General features: G+C 39.2%; 1 protein-coding gene across 1 annotated transcript in view; it reads right to left on the bottom strand.

Annotated features, from left to right (window-relative positions):
* FGGY (FGGY carbohydrate kinase domain containing) overlaps positions 1 to 16,610 on the bottom strand; it is a gene marked incomplete at its 3' end in the record, with an annotated part of 75,834 nt that overhangs the window by 32,864 nt on the left and 26,360 nt on the right. Inside the window, exons 3-6 of the mRNA XM_009698620.1 lie at positions 13,416 to 13,523; positions 9,980 to 10,041; positions 4,726 to 4,873; positions 2,952 to 3,026 (exon numbers count right to left, since the gene is read on the bottom strand). Of these exons, the coding sequence (XP_009696922.1) occupies positions 2,952 to 3,026; positions 4,726 to 4,873; positions 9,980 to 10,041; positions 13,416 to 13,523 (393 nt within the window). The remainder of the gene's footprint in view (positions 1 to 2,951; positions 3,027 to 4,725; positions 4,874 to 9,979; positions 10,042 to 13,415; positions 13,524 to 16,610) is intronic.

Raw genomic sequence — 16,610 nt, 5'->3', positions numbered from 1 at the left:
CCACTTCATGCCTGGATTAATTGAAACATCTAAAATGTAGGCACATTTTTAAACTTTTCATTTACAGTCTCCATTCTGAGAAACTCAAATTAGAACAGCTCAGTGTTCTGCTCTGTGAATGATGAAAGCAAATGCTTTGCCATTCTAAAAAAATCTTTTCTCTTTTTGTTTGCTTTGCTTGCCTCCAGCTACTCCCTGAAGTCAACCTTCTCCTTCTTTCCTGTTGCAAGAACATTTTCCATTTCTTTGACAAACTATTTGTCCAAAAGTAATTCCTAGCACTTTGTAATACCTGGGAAGTTAATTTTGAAGCTCAGACTTGACAAAATGCCAAATTCAAGCCAAAATTTTGCCCAAGCCGACTCTTTGTAGGTAGATTCCCCACAGAACACGATCTGATTAAAGTTTTCACAAACTGACGTTTACGTTTTCTTTACGCTATGCTGCAAGTTCATTAAGAGGTCTGCAGCCTGCTATAAACCCCTCTTCAAATAAAAGCTACTGAAAATAGAAGCTAGCAGAGTGCATCAGACTGGAGACATTTGCTGTGAATGACTGGCACCACTCTGGATAGGCCTTCAAATATATTATGGTTTTTCAGGCAAGCGGTTATGAGGAACTTTGGCAGCCGCAACACCAGCTGACTAAATCCATCGCTTCCCTATTGACACAGAGGGCTAATTTCCAAATCACACAGCCACAATTTTAATTATGGAAAAATAAACTGCTCTAAAAAGAGTCTGTCTCCTCAGAACGGGCTTGACGGCCACAATTATATCTCTGATCATGTTCTCATCCGTCTAACTGTTGCATGGCATTTTGCAGTGAATAGTTAAAAGGATATTCTCTTTCACTACTTCTGAAATTCAAATTTATTAACAACTTCTCTCACAACATACACACGTCAAAGACCCTGAGAAAGAACATGCTGTGAAAATTATTTAGTGTTTACCTGCCTGGAAAATTGTATTCACATAGCAATTTAAATTAAAGCCAGACTTATTTCACTGTGGGTGGGGGAGAACTAATTTAATCCTGGATTGGAGAAAATGCAAATTGAGGGGCTTCAAATGCAAATTTTATATAAAAAGAAAAAAGCGTCTACTGCTGAAAGGAAAACGAGAGATTAACATTCTGTGGGCAGGCCTACACTTTTTACAAGATTTTTACTTAGGTTTGAAGTTTATCTTGCGCCCACTGAAGACAGCTAACGTTACAGGATTGGCGCTGTCCTGAACTAGAACTGTTTCCTTCAACAAAAGTGAAGCTGAAATTGGGAGCAACAGAGTATGGGAGGAAAATTAAATTTCCTAGGCATCACATTAGCAATTAGTAAATATATCAAGTCAAAACCAGGTCTACTCTGTCTACTTTTTAGTTACTGTTTCAATAGTGGTTTAGGAAAAATGAATTTCTGTTAACTTACAATGAAAAGAAAACTACAGTATGGCCTTTTTATATTGAATCTCACAAGCAGAGCAATTAGCTATCAAAAAGATATGCAGATGCTGAATTTAGTGTTCAACACAGTATTTGCCTTCTACAATAAAATTTGAGTTGTATCATATAATGAGATAATAGGTGACTTTCCCAGGATTTCCAGCAGAGAACGTTTCCACTTCGTTAGCACGATATAATAACGGAGCACCTGTTCAATACTGGAAAGTTTCTTTCAGGGGCAGTATCAGTCGCTGGCATTGTTTAAACTCTTCTAGACATTCTTATTTAAATGGTGGGATTATCCTGAAGCACCAGGTAAAACCAAGCTAAATTCATCATAAAAAGGATCAAAACTCACAACAATGAATTCCAGGCTGGGGTTAAGTTCCTGTTATTTGCTGAAGAGGGAGGGTTAACACATAAGATGTACAATTCATAGTAAATTTACAGCAGCCGCCCACCCTCTATAGCCCAGATGGCTGACCCAGCCTAGAAAAGTTGTTGTTTAACCAGTAGAGGAGTTTGGAAGTTTTCCAACTGAATGGAGTTTTGTCAGGAAAACTCGCCAATTTATCAAACTGTTAATGTTTTGCAAAAACACTTCCAGTCCAACAAACTTTAAAAAAAAAAAATTCACAAAAAGGATGTTAAAGGAATGTCGATTCCAGTCACCAAATGCCTGGGGATAGCATGCCCCATTGAAAATACCATGCACCAGGGTTTAAAAACAGTATCTTTGACCCAGGTTTTCACTTCAAAATAGAACTTCTTGTGAACTGGAAATCCTGGGTTCCAGAGAAAATTAGGGCAGAAACAAAAGTATTCCAATACAATTACCCATCTCTGCATGTTAGCAAACATCAAGGACGTTTTCATAAAGACAGTCCCTCTGTCTGCTTTTACAGAAGCACAGCCACGGGTTGGAAATGCTACACAGGAGACAACTGCTTGCCTTGCAGCAGGGAAACCGAGAGAGGAACGCGATCTGGTCTCTTCGGGCTGTAGCGTTCTGAACTGAATCACAGACCCACTCCGACTCGACTCGCTGCAGTACAGAGTCCTGACTCATCTAACAGGCAAGCAGGGGAAATCCATGGATTTAGGAACAATCTGAAGCTGAAGCATTTTAGGGGAGCGCAAGTTCCTTCATATAATTGCCACAGCTTTTTTTTTTCCCCGCTCTCTCAGCTTCCCTCCAGTCAGCCCATGATGTTAACACTACCCCATATAGTATCAGCCTTTTTCCACACATCTGAACTAGAGGTAAAAGCTCCATTTACAGAATTGTAATCAGGAGAAAACTTTTTAGGGGAACATTTTCTCCACAGTCTGTCGATTATCCTACAGTACGGAGTAGTCACCAATGTGGGTAAACAGTATCTTGCTCTTTTAAGAAGTCCATTAAGTGAATTCACCTATTATTAGAAATCTGTTTAGCAGAAGGGAATGATCAGTCCGCCACAGAACATGAGACAATTAATTTATTCTTTTATGCATTTAAAATGGCTTACTGCAATGGCTTGAATCGTGGCCAAGTAGATAAGGGCAAGTTCATCCAGACCCCGAGACAATGTTAGTCCAACAACCTGTGCAAAGATCAAAAAGAAAATGTACAAATCCAGCCAAAGTAAAACTCTATTATTTTCTATGGTTTCTTGTTGTAACAAGTTTTAAGTGTTAATTCTAAGTCCTGCTTTTGTGAGCAGTACACATAATGTTATGTTAAACATGTTATTCCTGATCTGGGAAAGAACCACATAAATTGTTCTTGCTCTTGCAAAAAAATAAAGAACAAGCAGCATATTGTATGGGATTAGAGATAGATTAACTCTGACAGTTTTATGTTATGACTCAGATATTGCTCGTGAATGTATTTAACGTAATAATATGAAAATGCTATTACATAAAAATAACCTTTTAAAAGCATTTCTCCCCCTCCCTTCCAAGCACCCTAACACTGAAACACAATTAATAATTAAAGACTATATCTTAACCTCCTTTACTCTGACATAAATCAATACTGCACTGTAGTTACTCTGGATTAATATCAGCATAGGCAAGACCTGAATGCAGCCATAACTGCGGCAGAAAAAACCTGTTGCTATTACCACTATTTGCACACAACCATCATAGCAAGGAAATTCTGATTCTGCTGCAGCATATAATTCTTTCATAAAATAATACAGCTATTATTAGGACCCAAAAATATATGTAATCTATTTTTTTTTAATGTTTCCCTCATTTGTGGTTTAAAGCGTGTTGTACTGCTTACGCCTACCCTTTCCTACCTCAACCTCAAATGCAGCACATTTTGGTGCTGGTGAGTAGCTTGAAATACTCACTTCAAGGACAATATGGCATTTTGAAATACATCTTCGCATTAATCACCAGGTATTTCGATATCATCAAATTATATCCTTATGACATTCTTCTGTTATGGTCCTGTACAGTAACAGTGCAGTGTGCTGTGACCTAGCTGATCTACCACCATGAAGTTCAGTGAAGAGAAACATCTAAACGTTTAAAGACGGACTGAAAATCTCCCCAGCAGAGGTTCTCTGGTGAGTTTCCAAAAGCTGCTCTTTCTGCTTCCAGACTGCAATGCTCTGAAAATTTCTTTGTACAGAACACAGTCTTTCAAGCCCTCTGAGTTCCAAAAGTAGCATTTTTTAAACCGCAAGCCAGAATCAGATCAGCTTTATCTTTGAACAAAGATGTATGAAGCACCATGGTTGTATATTTTCTATCATGAGAGCATCTATGCTCATTTTTAACCATAAGCAGAGGAGCTTTTCAGTTTCTGTTTAAATTTACTACCCAACAACTCTAATACAGCACATTTACTGAATATTCATCTGTTTAAATCAAGCAATCTCTCCTCAGAATATTTCCTTCCTTTCCCAGATAGGCATACCCAAACTTGTGTTGAAATTCATTGCAACAGATAGGCAAAATTCAGTAGACAGGTGAGTTAACAACAGCAAGGACTGCTAGTCAGTGCTCTGAAATGTGATTCCTAGGAAAGATACTGGGAGACACACAACACTCCTCATATTTTTAGAAAATAAATGTGGCTGTAGTGATATCTCAGCTACAATGATCTCTGGTTTTCTACTGTAACATTAGCACACTTTGAAATGCAGCAAGAAACCCAAATCCTATGGGATAGTTTAAATAGCTAAGGAGGAGTATGCTCAAAATTGAAAAAAAAAGTTCCTTCCAAGCTTTTTTTTTTTTTTTTTTTACCCTGTATTGACCTTTTTGCAAAGACAGGCTGTTTCTTACCATGCCCTTTAGTGTCAGATCTGTTAAGGGAGATCTGTTACCATGGAAATCTGGCCAAACATGTAAATCAACAGTGAGGAAACCCACAGGCAAAGATTTCTTAATCAGATCCAGGTGACTGTTCAAGTATGTATATATACTGTGAGCACTAGAAGAAAAACAAGTTGGAGAAAGAGTGGGGGAGGTTATTCACCAAACATAAAACATTTGTAGTATCATCAAATGCAGAAAACCCATCAAAGAACAGCAAATTCCAAATCTAAAACACAGAGGGAGGAAGGCAAAAACGAGGGCTTGCCAAGCCCATGGCACTGCAGAGCGCGGGCAGTGGCGATGTCTATCTGCACATCCCTTCAACAGGCCATCTGAATTCCTCGGTTTCACAGAGTGAGGGCAGATAATGGCAGTTTGTGAACTTGAGTTTATACATTGACTCCTATGGGTCCCTAGACGAGCCAGAGCTGTTTGAGATTTTGGGGGCTGATGATGCTGTGCTGAAAGGTGCTGACACTGTGAAAGAGAAAACTGGAGAAAAGCAAGCTGAGAAGAATAAGGAGGATTCCAGACAGAAATGAAAATCACACTCCTTTACAAATGTTTAAAAATTTCTCTGATTAATCAATAGTATTAGACTTACAGCTTTCCTTTTTTAAACCATAATTATTTCAGGGTGTGTTATGATTAAAATGCAGCACTAAGGGTGGAGGAGAGAAAGCAAGTGGTTGCTATTTTAGGGAGGAGCCGAACATGAGCCTAAATATGATTGTATCTAAGTTCAGATACTACACCCAACTCCACAGTATCCAACAGACTTTTTCCTGGACCAAGAGTAATCTTAGGACTAACTGAATTCTTCAGTGCTTTGGCTTGCAATGACTCTAGTGACATTCCATTTAAAAAATGTTGCAATTGTGCTCAGAATATTTTTTTCAAATACTCATACTATCATAAACAGATTCATATATATTTTTCAACTCCTCAGCAATCTCCGAGTGGGGCATTTAATTCTAGACATGTGGGTCAATAAGAGCATCTAACCCTAATTACAATTGATTAGTCATTGTCTCATCTGCTGTAGACCCAAACAGTGATATTCATTTAGCCTCTACATGTATATTCAATCATACACTAATGAGATCCCTAAGGGAATTTGGCATATGCTTTACTAGTTTGACTTCTGACCTGCTAGCAGCTGTATATTTATACTTTGCATTCAACCATTCAGCTGCATGTTTTTTCAATTATACCTTACCATGTGTATGCTATCAGAGAATATCATTCAAAATGAAGTACACTTGGAAGACATTAAAATAACTAATTCACATCATTATTCACGTACTTTAAAATGTACTTTATGTGTCTTCCTGGACCTGAATTATGATAATTTTGAGGTCACCATCATTTATTCCTCCTTGTTGTAAAAGTGGCCCTGTTTTCTACATCCCTGAAGACTGCACTATAAGCAGTACATGCTAAGGACAAAGTCATTTTATTTCCAGTCTAAATCACGGCTTGACTGTTGGGAAGAAAAAGAAAAGAAAGCTTCACTCAACCACAGACCTACCCGACATCCCAGCTTCTATCTGATCTCCATCCTGCTTGATTACTCTCGCAAGCATTAGCCATTCGTGCAGCTCTGACGGAACACAAGGTCTGCACAAACGAGGCTGAAGTTCAGCCAAATATGCTTAAGACCCACATGGCCTTGGAATTACACTTTTTTTTTTCACACCTTTTACTTTTTTTTTCTACACACAGGCATGGGTTCAAGGCACTACATTTGGACTGAGTGACTGGCAAAATCCTTCAAATGCTTGCCAGTTCCAATTTCTACCATGTTTGTGTTATACATAGCACTACACCATCAGCTCTCTGGAGCTTTTTCTATTCAGTTCTACGAGAAGGTACCAGTAGCAGCTGGATCTGACTTACTCAGTTCTACGAGAAGGTACCAGTAGCAGCCGGATCTGACTTAGAGTTGAGCACAAGCTATTGCTATTAAAAAGGAACTATGCTGAAAGTGGAGAATAAGAAATCAATGCAGGTTTGCCTTATTGCTATTAAAAAGGAACTATGCTGAAAATGGAGAATAAGCAATCAATGCAGGTTTGCCCAGAGTTACATTCATATTTGGGACATAACTTCAGAAAGCAACAAGAGGTTGGTATTTAATCTGTTCAGGAATCCTGGAAGATGCCAGCAGGTATCTTTCAGGAAAAAAATCTAAGCATTTTATATTTCTAAATCTAAAAAAAAAGGGCTCTAAAACATCTAGCGGTACAGAGAACTGCCAAATATGATTATTATATTCTGCTTGAAAGATTCCAGAATTTCTGATCAATACTGTGTGTGTAACTTCAACGCTTTTTTTCAGGAAACATCTCTGTAGATTGGGAAATGGCATTGAGAAGTACAGGAAAGGAAATTCTCTCCTAAAACATAGCACTTCACAAAGCGCCAAAGGGCATATCATCTTTGCTGTTAGATACTTTTTTCCTCCAGAAAATTAGAAACTGTGTTTCTAGGAAACAGAAGTATTTAAACTTTAAAGCACAAATGATCGTATTATTTTTTATTTCCTACTCTAGCCTACCTATACAGGATTTAACGTACCAGTGATGGCTAGATGTCAGACCTACACAATATATATATTGAAAAGCAAAAGTGCTATATACACAGTAATTTTTGCAACTCACTGAATTGCATGAAAAAAAACAAGTTTTGTTGCTCATAGAGTAGACCAAATGCTAAATTTACAGCTGTTCAGAAAATCCTCATGTAATTCAACCCTCTCCACTTCCAGTAAAAGAAGGAAAAAGAGAACATAGGAATAGTACTGGGAGAGTTGCACAAGACTGGTCTTTAGCACAAGTGGTCAGCAGGAGCTGGTTTCTGGCAAGTCTGTCGAAGCTGCTTGTGCCCTAACAAGTTACCACAAATTACTGAAACAGTGATAAATGCAGCTTGCAAACCCTTGCTCCTGGTGTAGGCAAAGGAACAGAAGTCTGCACAGTGAAGCTTCTGACATCAGCTGCACAGCAGGCAGTTTGCCATTGCCAGACCTAAATATGAGCAGCGTTAGGAGTCTGGGAGAGAGGAAAGACAGGTTTAGGAAAGCAGAAATAGGTGATAGGCAGCAGCAAGAACGAGGCACAGACCTGTGACCTCAGATGTTATTTTTTAACGATCCACACATGCATGTTTTTTTGTCACTACAAAACCAGCTTAACTCTTCACAGTGTTGCACCTAGCATGGGAAGTAAGGGTAATATGCAATTGCACATCTGAGTATGGAATTCTCATTTTGTTTTCTTTCGATGCCTATTTGCAATGGCTGACCAGGTATAAATTCCTACATTCACACAGAGAATATACTAAATACAATAAACCAGATTCTCTGAAATATTCTGCTGAGATTTCCAGGCAAATTATCATCATCACCAACAATCCCCCAAAACAAGACACTATGTTCTTATCAAGTATATGACTTCATGTAAGTAAACACATAATCCAAAGTTTGGGCCAACACTGTTCACTAAAAAAATGCCTCACACTTGTATAGCTACTGCTATAGTGCCTACGATGAGGCTGAAGCTTGTGCTCCATGTGTAGAAAGAAATGAAGAAATAAGGAGAACTCTGTTCAAATTGCAGAGTTCCTGATTTTTGTTTGTTCAAATTAAATTCTTTAAATTTAACAAATATTTAAGAAGGACAGGGAGAAAGGGGACAGGGGGAATTAATAAGATATTTGTTTACTCAATGTATAGCTATCTAAATATTTCATTAGGAGAGTAATATCTGTAAAGCATTATAAAAATACCATGGAGCAAATTAACTCTGTAAAATATTATCATCCAAAGTTATGACACCATACACTCAGACAACATGGACTTCTCTTCCTGATATTCTGTATTTAATGCTCTATTCACATCACAATCCAAGCTTTTTGCACTACGAAATTAGTTGTGGTCAGTCAGTTCAGTATCAGATCTAGTACAGACAAGTAGGCTACTCTATACTCATTTTTCCAAAAAAAAAAACCAAAACGGTTTATTCTGGCATTACAGACTAAACTGATTGTTTGTCTTATGCTTGTGCCTTATATGGGGGCACCGGAAAAATGTCCTGGAAGCCAAAATTTTAGAAAAAAACCCTAATCAATCCTTACTCCCAACACACCAGATGCATTTATTTCCTGATTTCCTTTTTTAAAGAACAACAAAGAGAATTCTAGGAAGTATGAATCTATTTCATATTCAATGAAGTCCAATACATTTCTGGGAATCCTGGTGAAGTTCTTAACAAACAAGCAAGGCATTGGGCACTACAAAGCATTGAAGGGTCATCCAGATAAACCAGGTAGCTTTATCCCCCTAGAGAGAACTGCAAATAACTGTATAACTGCATGTGCTTAATACATCTATCAGGACTAGCCCTTGCCTTTTAGACCAGAGCGATAAACTGAAGATAAAATGTCAGGTTTGCCATTTTTTTCTTTAAAAAAGAAATTAAAAGAGAATCAAATTTTCATCCATTGTGCCTAACTTCAGCTAAGACGTCTCTGGGAGTGACGTGGACCATCTTAAAAGGAATCCAAGCCAGAATAGCTTGAGAAAGTCCAGTTCTAACAGAAGTGTCTGGACTGTCTTCATCCACTTCTAAAGCAGACCACACTGAAATTCCACATCGCACACAGCCTCCTGCTCAAGGAACCCTGGAGTTACCTCCAATTCACTCCTACGTCTTAAGATCTGTCTGAAAACTCATCCTGGGTTTCTCTGTTCTATTTCTGCTGCCATGCAGGAGGTTTTCATACAGCGGCTACACCTTCCTTTAGATGACTGCTCCAAAAATATTGAGTAATATATTCCTAATTAAGCTACATCTCATCCTTGGAGCTTAATAGTGTCACCTACAAATTAAGACACATCATCAGCCTAAGGCATAAAGGTCTGCTGAACAGGGCTGATGCTATGGTATCAAGAAATACCCTGGGCTGGATATAAAAGAAGCTGAAAAGCAGAAAGTTAATATCTCCACTTAGATACACCGAAGGTATGTGAGGGGAGTTTAAAGCTTTCATCTTTGAGCAATTACCTGGCAAGCCTTTGTAAATACTTCCAATCCACTATCAGACTGTTAATTCCCCTGTTTCAGAATAAGGATACAGCAGTGCAATTCTGCACTGCTGGGAATACACTTTATCATCAATTTGTAAGGCAGGTATGTGATAAAGGAATAAGAACACTGACCTGGCTGCAGCTTTCGACTGTAATTCTGGGAAAGCAACATGGCCTCGGACCACATGATCTATCTGAAAAAGAGGAAAGCAACAGTTTGGGGATGATTACATCTTAAAAATTCAGTCCCAGGAAAGGTTAATGCAGTGTCATAACTTTAAAAAGACAAGAGAGCTTCTAAATTACTCATGAGGTGTTAAGTCCTAGTCCTAGTGAAGCCAATGGCAAAACTCCCGCTGACATTACTGGATTCAGGATTTGGCTTAAAAACAGCAAGAAAAAACAATCAATGCTGCACCAAAAATAGGCAAAATGCTAAGCATGCAGCTCCTCAGTCAGAAGAGCAAGCTGAAAGGATGACTTTTTTCCTGTCCAACACTATCTGAGGGCATGTCCTCTAGTCTCTCCCATTCTCTCACATGCATACCCTCATTGGAATTCTACCAGGAGCATCTTCTTGGCCCAAATCCCTATCTCTTTCTGTACAACACTGTCCTAATAAAACACAAGGTATGTTGTCATCCTGATAGATGCTCCATATGTTCACTGCAGGAAACAAAATGTATACCCTGACAAGAAGTTATTGCTATAAAAAAAGATCAATATAGGCTCTGTCTTATACTAAATTTATAAATCAGCTTGTCCTTTCACTCCAGAGTGGCTACCATTATTCACGAAACAAAGTATCAGGCAGAATAACATGGGCTTTTAAGACAATAATTCAGCAGGTTTTGTAGCCTCGATAATATCCCATCAGAGGTGACAGTAAAAGCTAAGGAGGCAAAACTAGAGCTACTCAAGAGCACTGAGTATGTTTGGCAATACCTACTGGCAGCAAACCACATCAGGTATTTAATTTTTAACAGCATCAGTCTAGTCCTTAACCAGTGTAGGAATACATATCATGAAGCATACACATGTGAACGTAGCAATAAAAAGAATGCATGCCTGTTCTTTCTGAGATTTGCATCAAAGACAAAACTCAAACATGTGCACACATTAGAAACAAAGCTCAGGCTTGAATTTTGCAACCTTGCATAATCTCTTTAGAACACAGGAGCAGCTCACACATTCAGAAATAAATCTATAAACAAATATGACATAAACATGTGTGCTATGAAAACACTTCACACAAAAATGTTACAGAAGTTGTGAAGTTAGATATTTAAATGCCCTCAATTCAAGACATGGCCACATGAGGGTTGCATCTAGAAACCCTTTTCTGCTATTCTTTATTTTACAGCTTGTAATGATGTCATTCCATGCTTTGTCTCTGTTGTGCAATATCTTTCTTCCTATAAATTTTGAAAATTCAGTGCAAAATCCCATCTAATACACAAACAAATAAGCTTCTTCAAAATAAGTGGAGTTCTTAATTCTTCACTTGGACTCTATCTGAACCAGTTTTCAAAATCCAACAGACTTTTCTCACAGCTGTATCAATAAAAAAATTAATTACAGATTTTTTAAAGGGAAGTGTATCAGTTTTAAGAAGTTCAACAGACTGTTCAAATTTCATGAAAAGAATTCACCTTTGGGCATAGATCAAGCAATTAAAAGAATCCCAAAACACGTTCATTTTTTGTTTTGTTTTCAGAAAGCTTGAAGTATGAGAAAGCGGGATCTTAAAAAGACTACAGCTTTAAAACTACAAAGATAATGAATGCAACCTATCCTCCACACACTGCACATAGGCTGTTTCCTCCTATGGCTCCCTATGAGCTCTGTACACACAACCTCAAGAAAACCACATGAGATATTCTAAGAATGTTCTAATAAGACAGCTTCCCTAATATACCAAACAGTACATAGGGCTGATTTTTGCTATGGGTCCTAACAAGACCATACATTTTTTCCAGCAATTTCTTTAATTACTCAGGAATGTCTTGTTCTCTGGTACTAGAATGGAAAGGATTTTTAAAATAATCTTTCTGAAATGTCCTAACTCTCATGGTACATTTAAAGCATGGAACCACCCTGAGCCAGCCAAGAAAAAACACTGACTTGCTGTATCTTCTCTAGAGCTTAGTTAAGTGTCTTTACCCGCTTTGGATTAAACACATAGAGACTTCTCTCAAAAGTGTTCATACAGAGAAATGCACAAGATGTGCCATTTTCCATTTAAAGTGGTGGTGTTATGAGTAGTAATTTAATTTTACTTCTGGTTGTAACAGTATAAAACGGGACACTTTCGTTCTAGCCCCATCTTGACCTGAAAAATTTAAAGCACACACATCCCACCTGCTGCGAGAGTGCTGTAGCCACGAGGCTAAGGATGGGATGGAGGTGGGATGGGAAGTGGAGGCTGCAGGAGATGAAGAGGGATGAGTCTCCCACAGAAGCTGTGCCACTGTACAGAGACGAATGTCAGATTCACGTGGCCAAGGAGAGAGCACAGGAGGGAACACCGACTCATAGCTCAGCGCTTAGGGTGTGTCTGGGCTTCCTGACCCAGGATTATTTCTGTTTCTCATTCAGTGACTGTTCCATATGGAATGTATAAATGCAGTGATGTCCCAATCTACTACTTCCTGGACATGTACTCCCACCACTAGGCTTTTAAAAAGGTGGGTGGCGCTAGGTCTGAGTAAGAGAGCAATTATGCCTGCAATTTGTGAAAGACCAAACCCACCTGTATGTTTGGTGAGCTTACAGAACATACCCACGGGACCGGGGTCACCTCCTGTAGCTTCTCAAGAAGAACTTGGCACCTCACCCCTAAGGGCAGTCAGTATTTCTACAGACTGAGCAGAGAGACATAGGGAGCTTTAGAAGCTTCCAGGGTTAAGGTCTTGCTGACACTTTTGGACTCAAGCCTAAATGTTGTTTTATACATCTAGCCTTTCTTTAAATTTGACATCGGTGTTTTAGTTCTGACTGCCTCCCTGTAAAGAAGAAAATTCTTTTTTACAGAATCCAGTCTGGTTTTAGTTTTTCTTGATAAATTAAATTAACCTAATACAGTTAGACTCTTTGCACTCAAGGAAAGAACCGAGGTGACAACATATGCAGTATCTATCTAGACAGGATAACATGTTAATATATTACTACTCTGTCCCTACAATACATCTTTCATTTATGCCCATCAATGAGCACAATTGTTCTACATAACATAACATGTACCATTTTCTATCTCAGCCTCCTGCTAAAGTAATGAATGCCTATTGGCCTGTAAAATAATTACAATAATCATCACCATTATCATAAAAGGAAGACATGCCCTTAGTGCTCTGCCCCATATATAATCCCCTATCAGTATGTAAGCAAAGTTTGTAAGAGACAGCGATCAACTAATTGTTCATTGCTTTCAGCAGCATGGTACCTCCTATGATCTTACAGAGATTTTTCAGGCAGAGCTCTGCCTGAGTTGATGAAGAAGCTATCCTGAATGACAGCAGTTATGGCAGACCTCCCATCTCGGAGTCTGTTTGTTTCTCCAAACGCTTACCAGTTTTCCTGTAGCACTTTGACCTCCCTCATTCAACCACAATCCAGGTACCATTGCAGAGAAATAAGGTCCCCAAACACCAGGCACAAAAATGGGTGTTTCACTGACCTGGAAAGAAGAGAAAGAGAAAGAGAAAGCTCTAGTGAATCAAACTACTTGTCAAAATAGGTACTTCACAACTAATGGCTGGCAGCTATCAGAGTCCAATACTGAAAACGATTCCTGCTCCTCCACTGGAGTCACCAACATGAGCAGAGATGTACAGGTAGAGATTTACTCTAAGGAGAATGTGGAGAAATACGTCCCCCATTTGCATCACTTTTAGGTGACATGACACAGCCACAGCTACTGATTGCACAACTGCCTCCACTCACTCCCTTTTACAGAACAGCTGGATCTGGCCATGCAGAAAGTCAGAAATTTCAGGAGCAGGAGCTGTATTTTACAGGGAGAGAGAAACTGCCTCGTTTCTCCAGAAAAACACCTTACTTAGAATGAAGAGTTGGATACAACAGTCTGCTTGACTGTCATCAGAAAATAAGGCCAATGTAATGGGCAACCGGTGTTTCCAGAGCACTCATCCTGTGTGTTTTCAGAGTTAAGAATCAAGAGGGAATCCTGCTGACAGAGGACGGTGAGGTCCCTCAAGATCTGCCATCAACTCCCAAGGCCTGCAGTGGAACCCCAAGCTCCAGTGCTCCCACAGCACTGTCAGGAGAGTTAGGTGCCTTGGGTGGAAGCTGCAAACCTGGGCTGGGTGAACGGGGATTTGCTTGTGTCAGCCAACAGGAAACATTTGCCTAGGTAAATATGAGATTCTGCCCCTTACTTAGGCTTAGTTTTACACAAACCATCCCGTCCTTCGCACTTGTGAGCCCTTTCATCAAGGCAGATAGCTAAGCACTATCTTCCAGAAACCAAACAGGACTGTAATTCTACCCCTTGCATACAAACATACCACCCCCATATACAGTGATATCCTGCTTCTATGCAATATTTTAGTGGTTAGACCACTCAGGATGTGGGAGACGCTGGTTCATTTCCTTTCTCTGCTTCAGAAGATGCAAATTATCAGGTCATAAGGGTGGAGGGCATTTTCCTTCCTCTTATAAAGCTGTTCTACTTTCAATAGACTAGATAGACTTTCTACACTTTCCTTCTGGTTCAGAAAGAAAGCCTGAGGAGGTACGCTATCTGGTCTAGCAAGTAAGGCGCAGCACATGATGGGGAATGGGCAGTGGAACTTGGGTCCTAGTACTTGCTACAAAGACCAGTTACGTATTCTGCACTGGTTGAACAAACATAATTCTTGCAGTGGGGGCTGGAGAAGACAGGTCATCCATCCCTTGGCAGGCTACCTGCTTCTCTTGGAAGCACGACTCATGTTTTCTCTTCCAGGACCAACAGAAGTATATACATTTGAGGTATACGCAGCCATGATTTCACTGGGAAAAGAGTATGGCAGTGCAGTCCTACACCACCATGCGATGTGTGAATGCACTTCCCACTAATCTCTGTTAATGGCATGGCTAAATCTGTAACTGTTGCTCTCTAGAAGGTGGGAAGTGCTCCAAGAGGAGGAAACGAGAGTTCCCTAACAAAATAAGTCTGTATGTTTGCAATGCTGGAATAGCAAAAAAGAGAGGTCTTTTGGGACAATGGGACAATGTTTTTTTGTATTTAGAACTTGCTCTTCATTAGCAAAATTCTAGGCCCATTGAAGGATGCTGAAGGTTTGCTATTGATTTCAACAAGGCCCGGACTTCACATCAAAATAGTTTTGAGGAGGAGTAATTAAAAATTCAGCGCTGTTCCTGTTAAACTTGATGCACATTCTCCCTGTATTTAAGCAGGCCAAACTTTAAAGACAGTTTTTGTTAGCAAGTAGGGAATATGCTCCAAGATGCAGTTTACTGGCATTTGTGCATCACACATGTTTAGTAAATACACCAGCAGGGAGGTTTCTACACAAACAATAGTCTGCTCAAGCCATAAACTTACATTACAGCTGATTCTTGTCATGAAGCTAAGTAGGAAAACAAAACAACAAAAACTGGTTTCTCAAAAGACATTACTACAGTGTCAAGCGATCCTGATTTCTCTTAGGAACGCATCTAACAAATACAAAAATCTTGCCTAGTTCTCCCCTATCAGCTCCAATGCCCTGACTTACTTTCGCTAAAGATGTATGCGTGCACATGTGTCTGTGTGTCTGCGTAAGATTTTGGCTGACTAAACCCGTTAAAGAGCAAGAATAGCTGCACCGAATTTAAAAAGGCATTTATGACTCCAAGTGGACAAAGCTACGTCAAAAACATTGCAAAGACATTTGGTTTTGTTTTGTTTTCTCTTAAAACTACAAATTAATACAGCTTTGAGTTTTCAACACCTCTATGGGGCAAGCCTTCTTTTAAAATGTCAATAACAAAATGAAGTGCAACAGAAAGCAAATCCTAAAATAACCTGATTTTTAGACCAATTCCACATCACTGACCTTACTGAGAACACAGAATACGGTAAAAATTCCCAGTTAGTATCTGCTCCGAACCAGTGATGGAAGCATGCTAGACGTCCTGTCTCGTTCCCATCCTATAGCTGTGGACGCAACATGTGTCTCTACTGGTGGGAAGGAACAGTTAGGGCAGAAGAGGCCTGTTTTTTTGACGTCTCAAAATATTTTTGATGCAGCAAACCTTGCAGTACTCTGTACTCTACTGTGATTTCTGAAGGAAGAATCTAGCTACACCAGATGTATCAAGCTTAAAAACCAACTGTTGTGTAGTCTGAAGAAACCAAATAGTCTAAGGATATTAAAGGCACAAAGGTGCTTTGTGAAATCAGGGGAAGTTCTAAACACCAAGAAGGACAATATAGTTTAAAAAAACAAAAAAAAAAAAAACCAAACAAACAAAAAAAAAAAACACAAAAAACCAAAAACCTTTTCTTCTATCATTAGCCCACAATTTACCAAATTGTCCTCTATGATAATACTAAAAGGTTTAGATTGGTTAAAAGACCAAACTCTCCCTGGAGCCAGTACTTCTGGCCTAGTATTTTAGATATCCACAGGAATTTGCCAGGACAGGAAAGATATTTCTGTGCTGGTTCTTCTCAAATTACATTGAGACTTCCCTAACATCTTACTATTGGAGTACCATTTGTACGCATTCCAGCAAACTTTCAACACATAAACAG

The sequence above is a fragment of the Cariama cristata genome, unplaced genomic scaffold (genome assembly GCF_000690535.1).
Source record: "Cariama cristata isolate BGI_N322 unplaced genomic scaffold, ASM69053v1 scaffold11214, whole genome shotgun sequence".
In the NCBI taxonomy this organism is placed as follows: Eukaryota; Metazoa; Chordata; class Aves; order Cariamiformes; family Cariamidae; genus Cariama; species Cariama cristata.
This window is presented reverse-complemented; position numbering and strand designations above follow the sequence as displayed.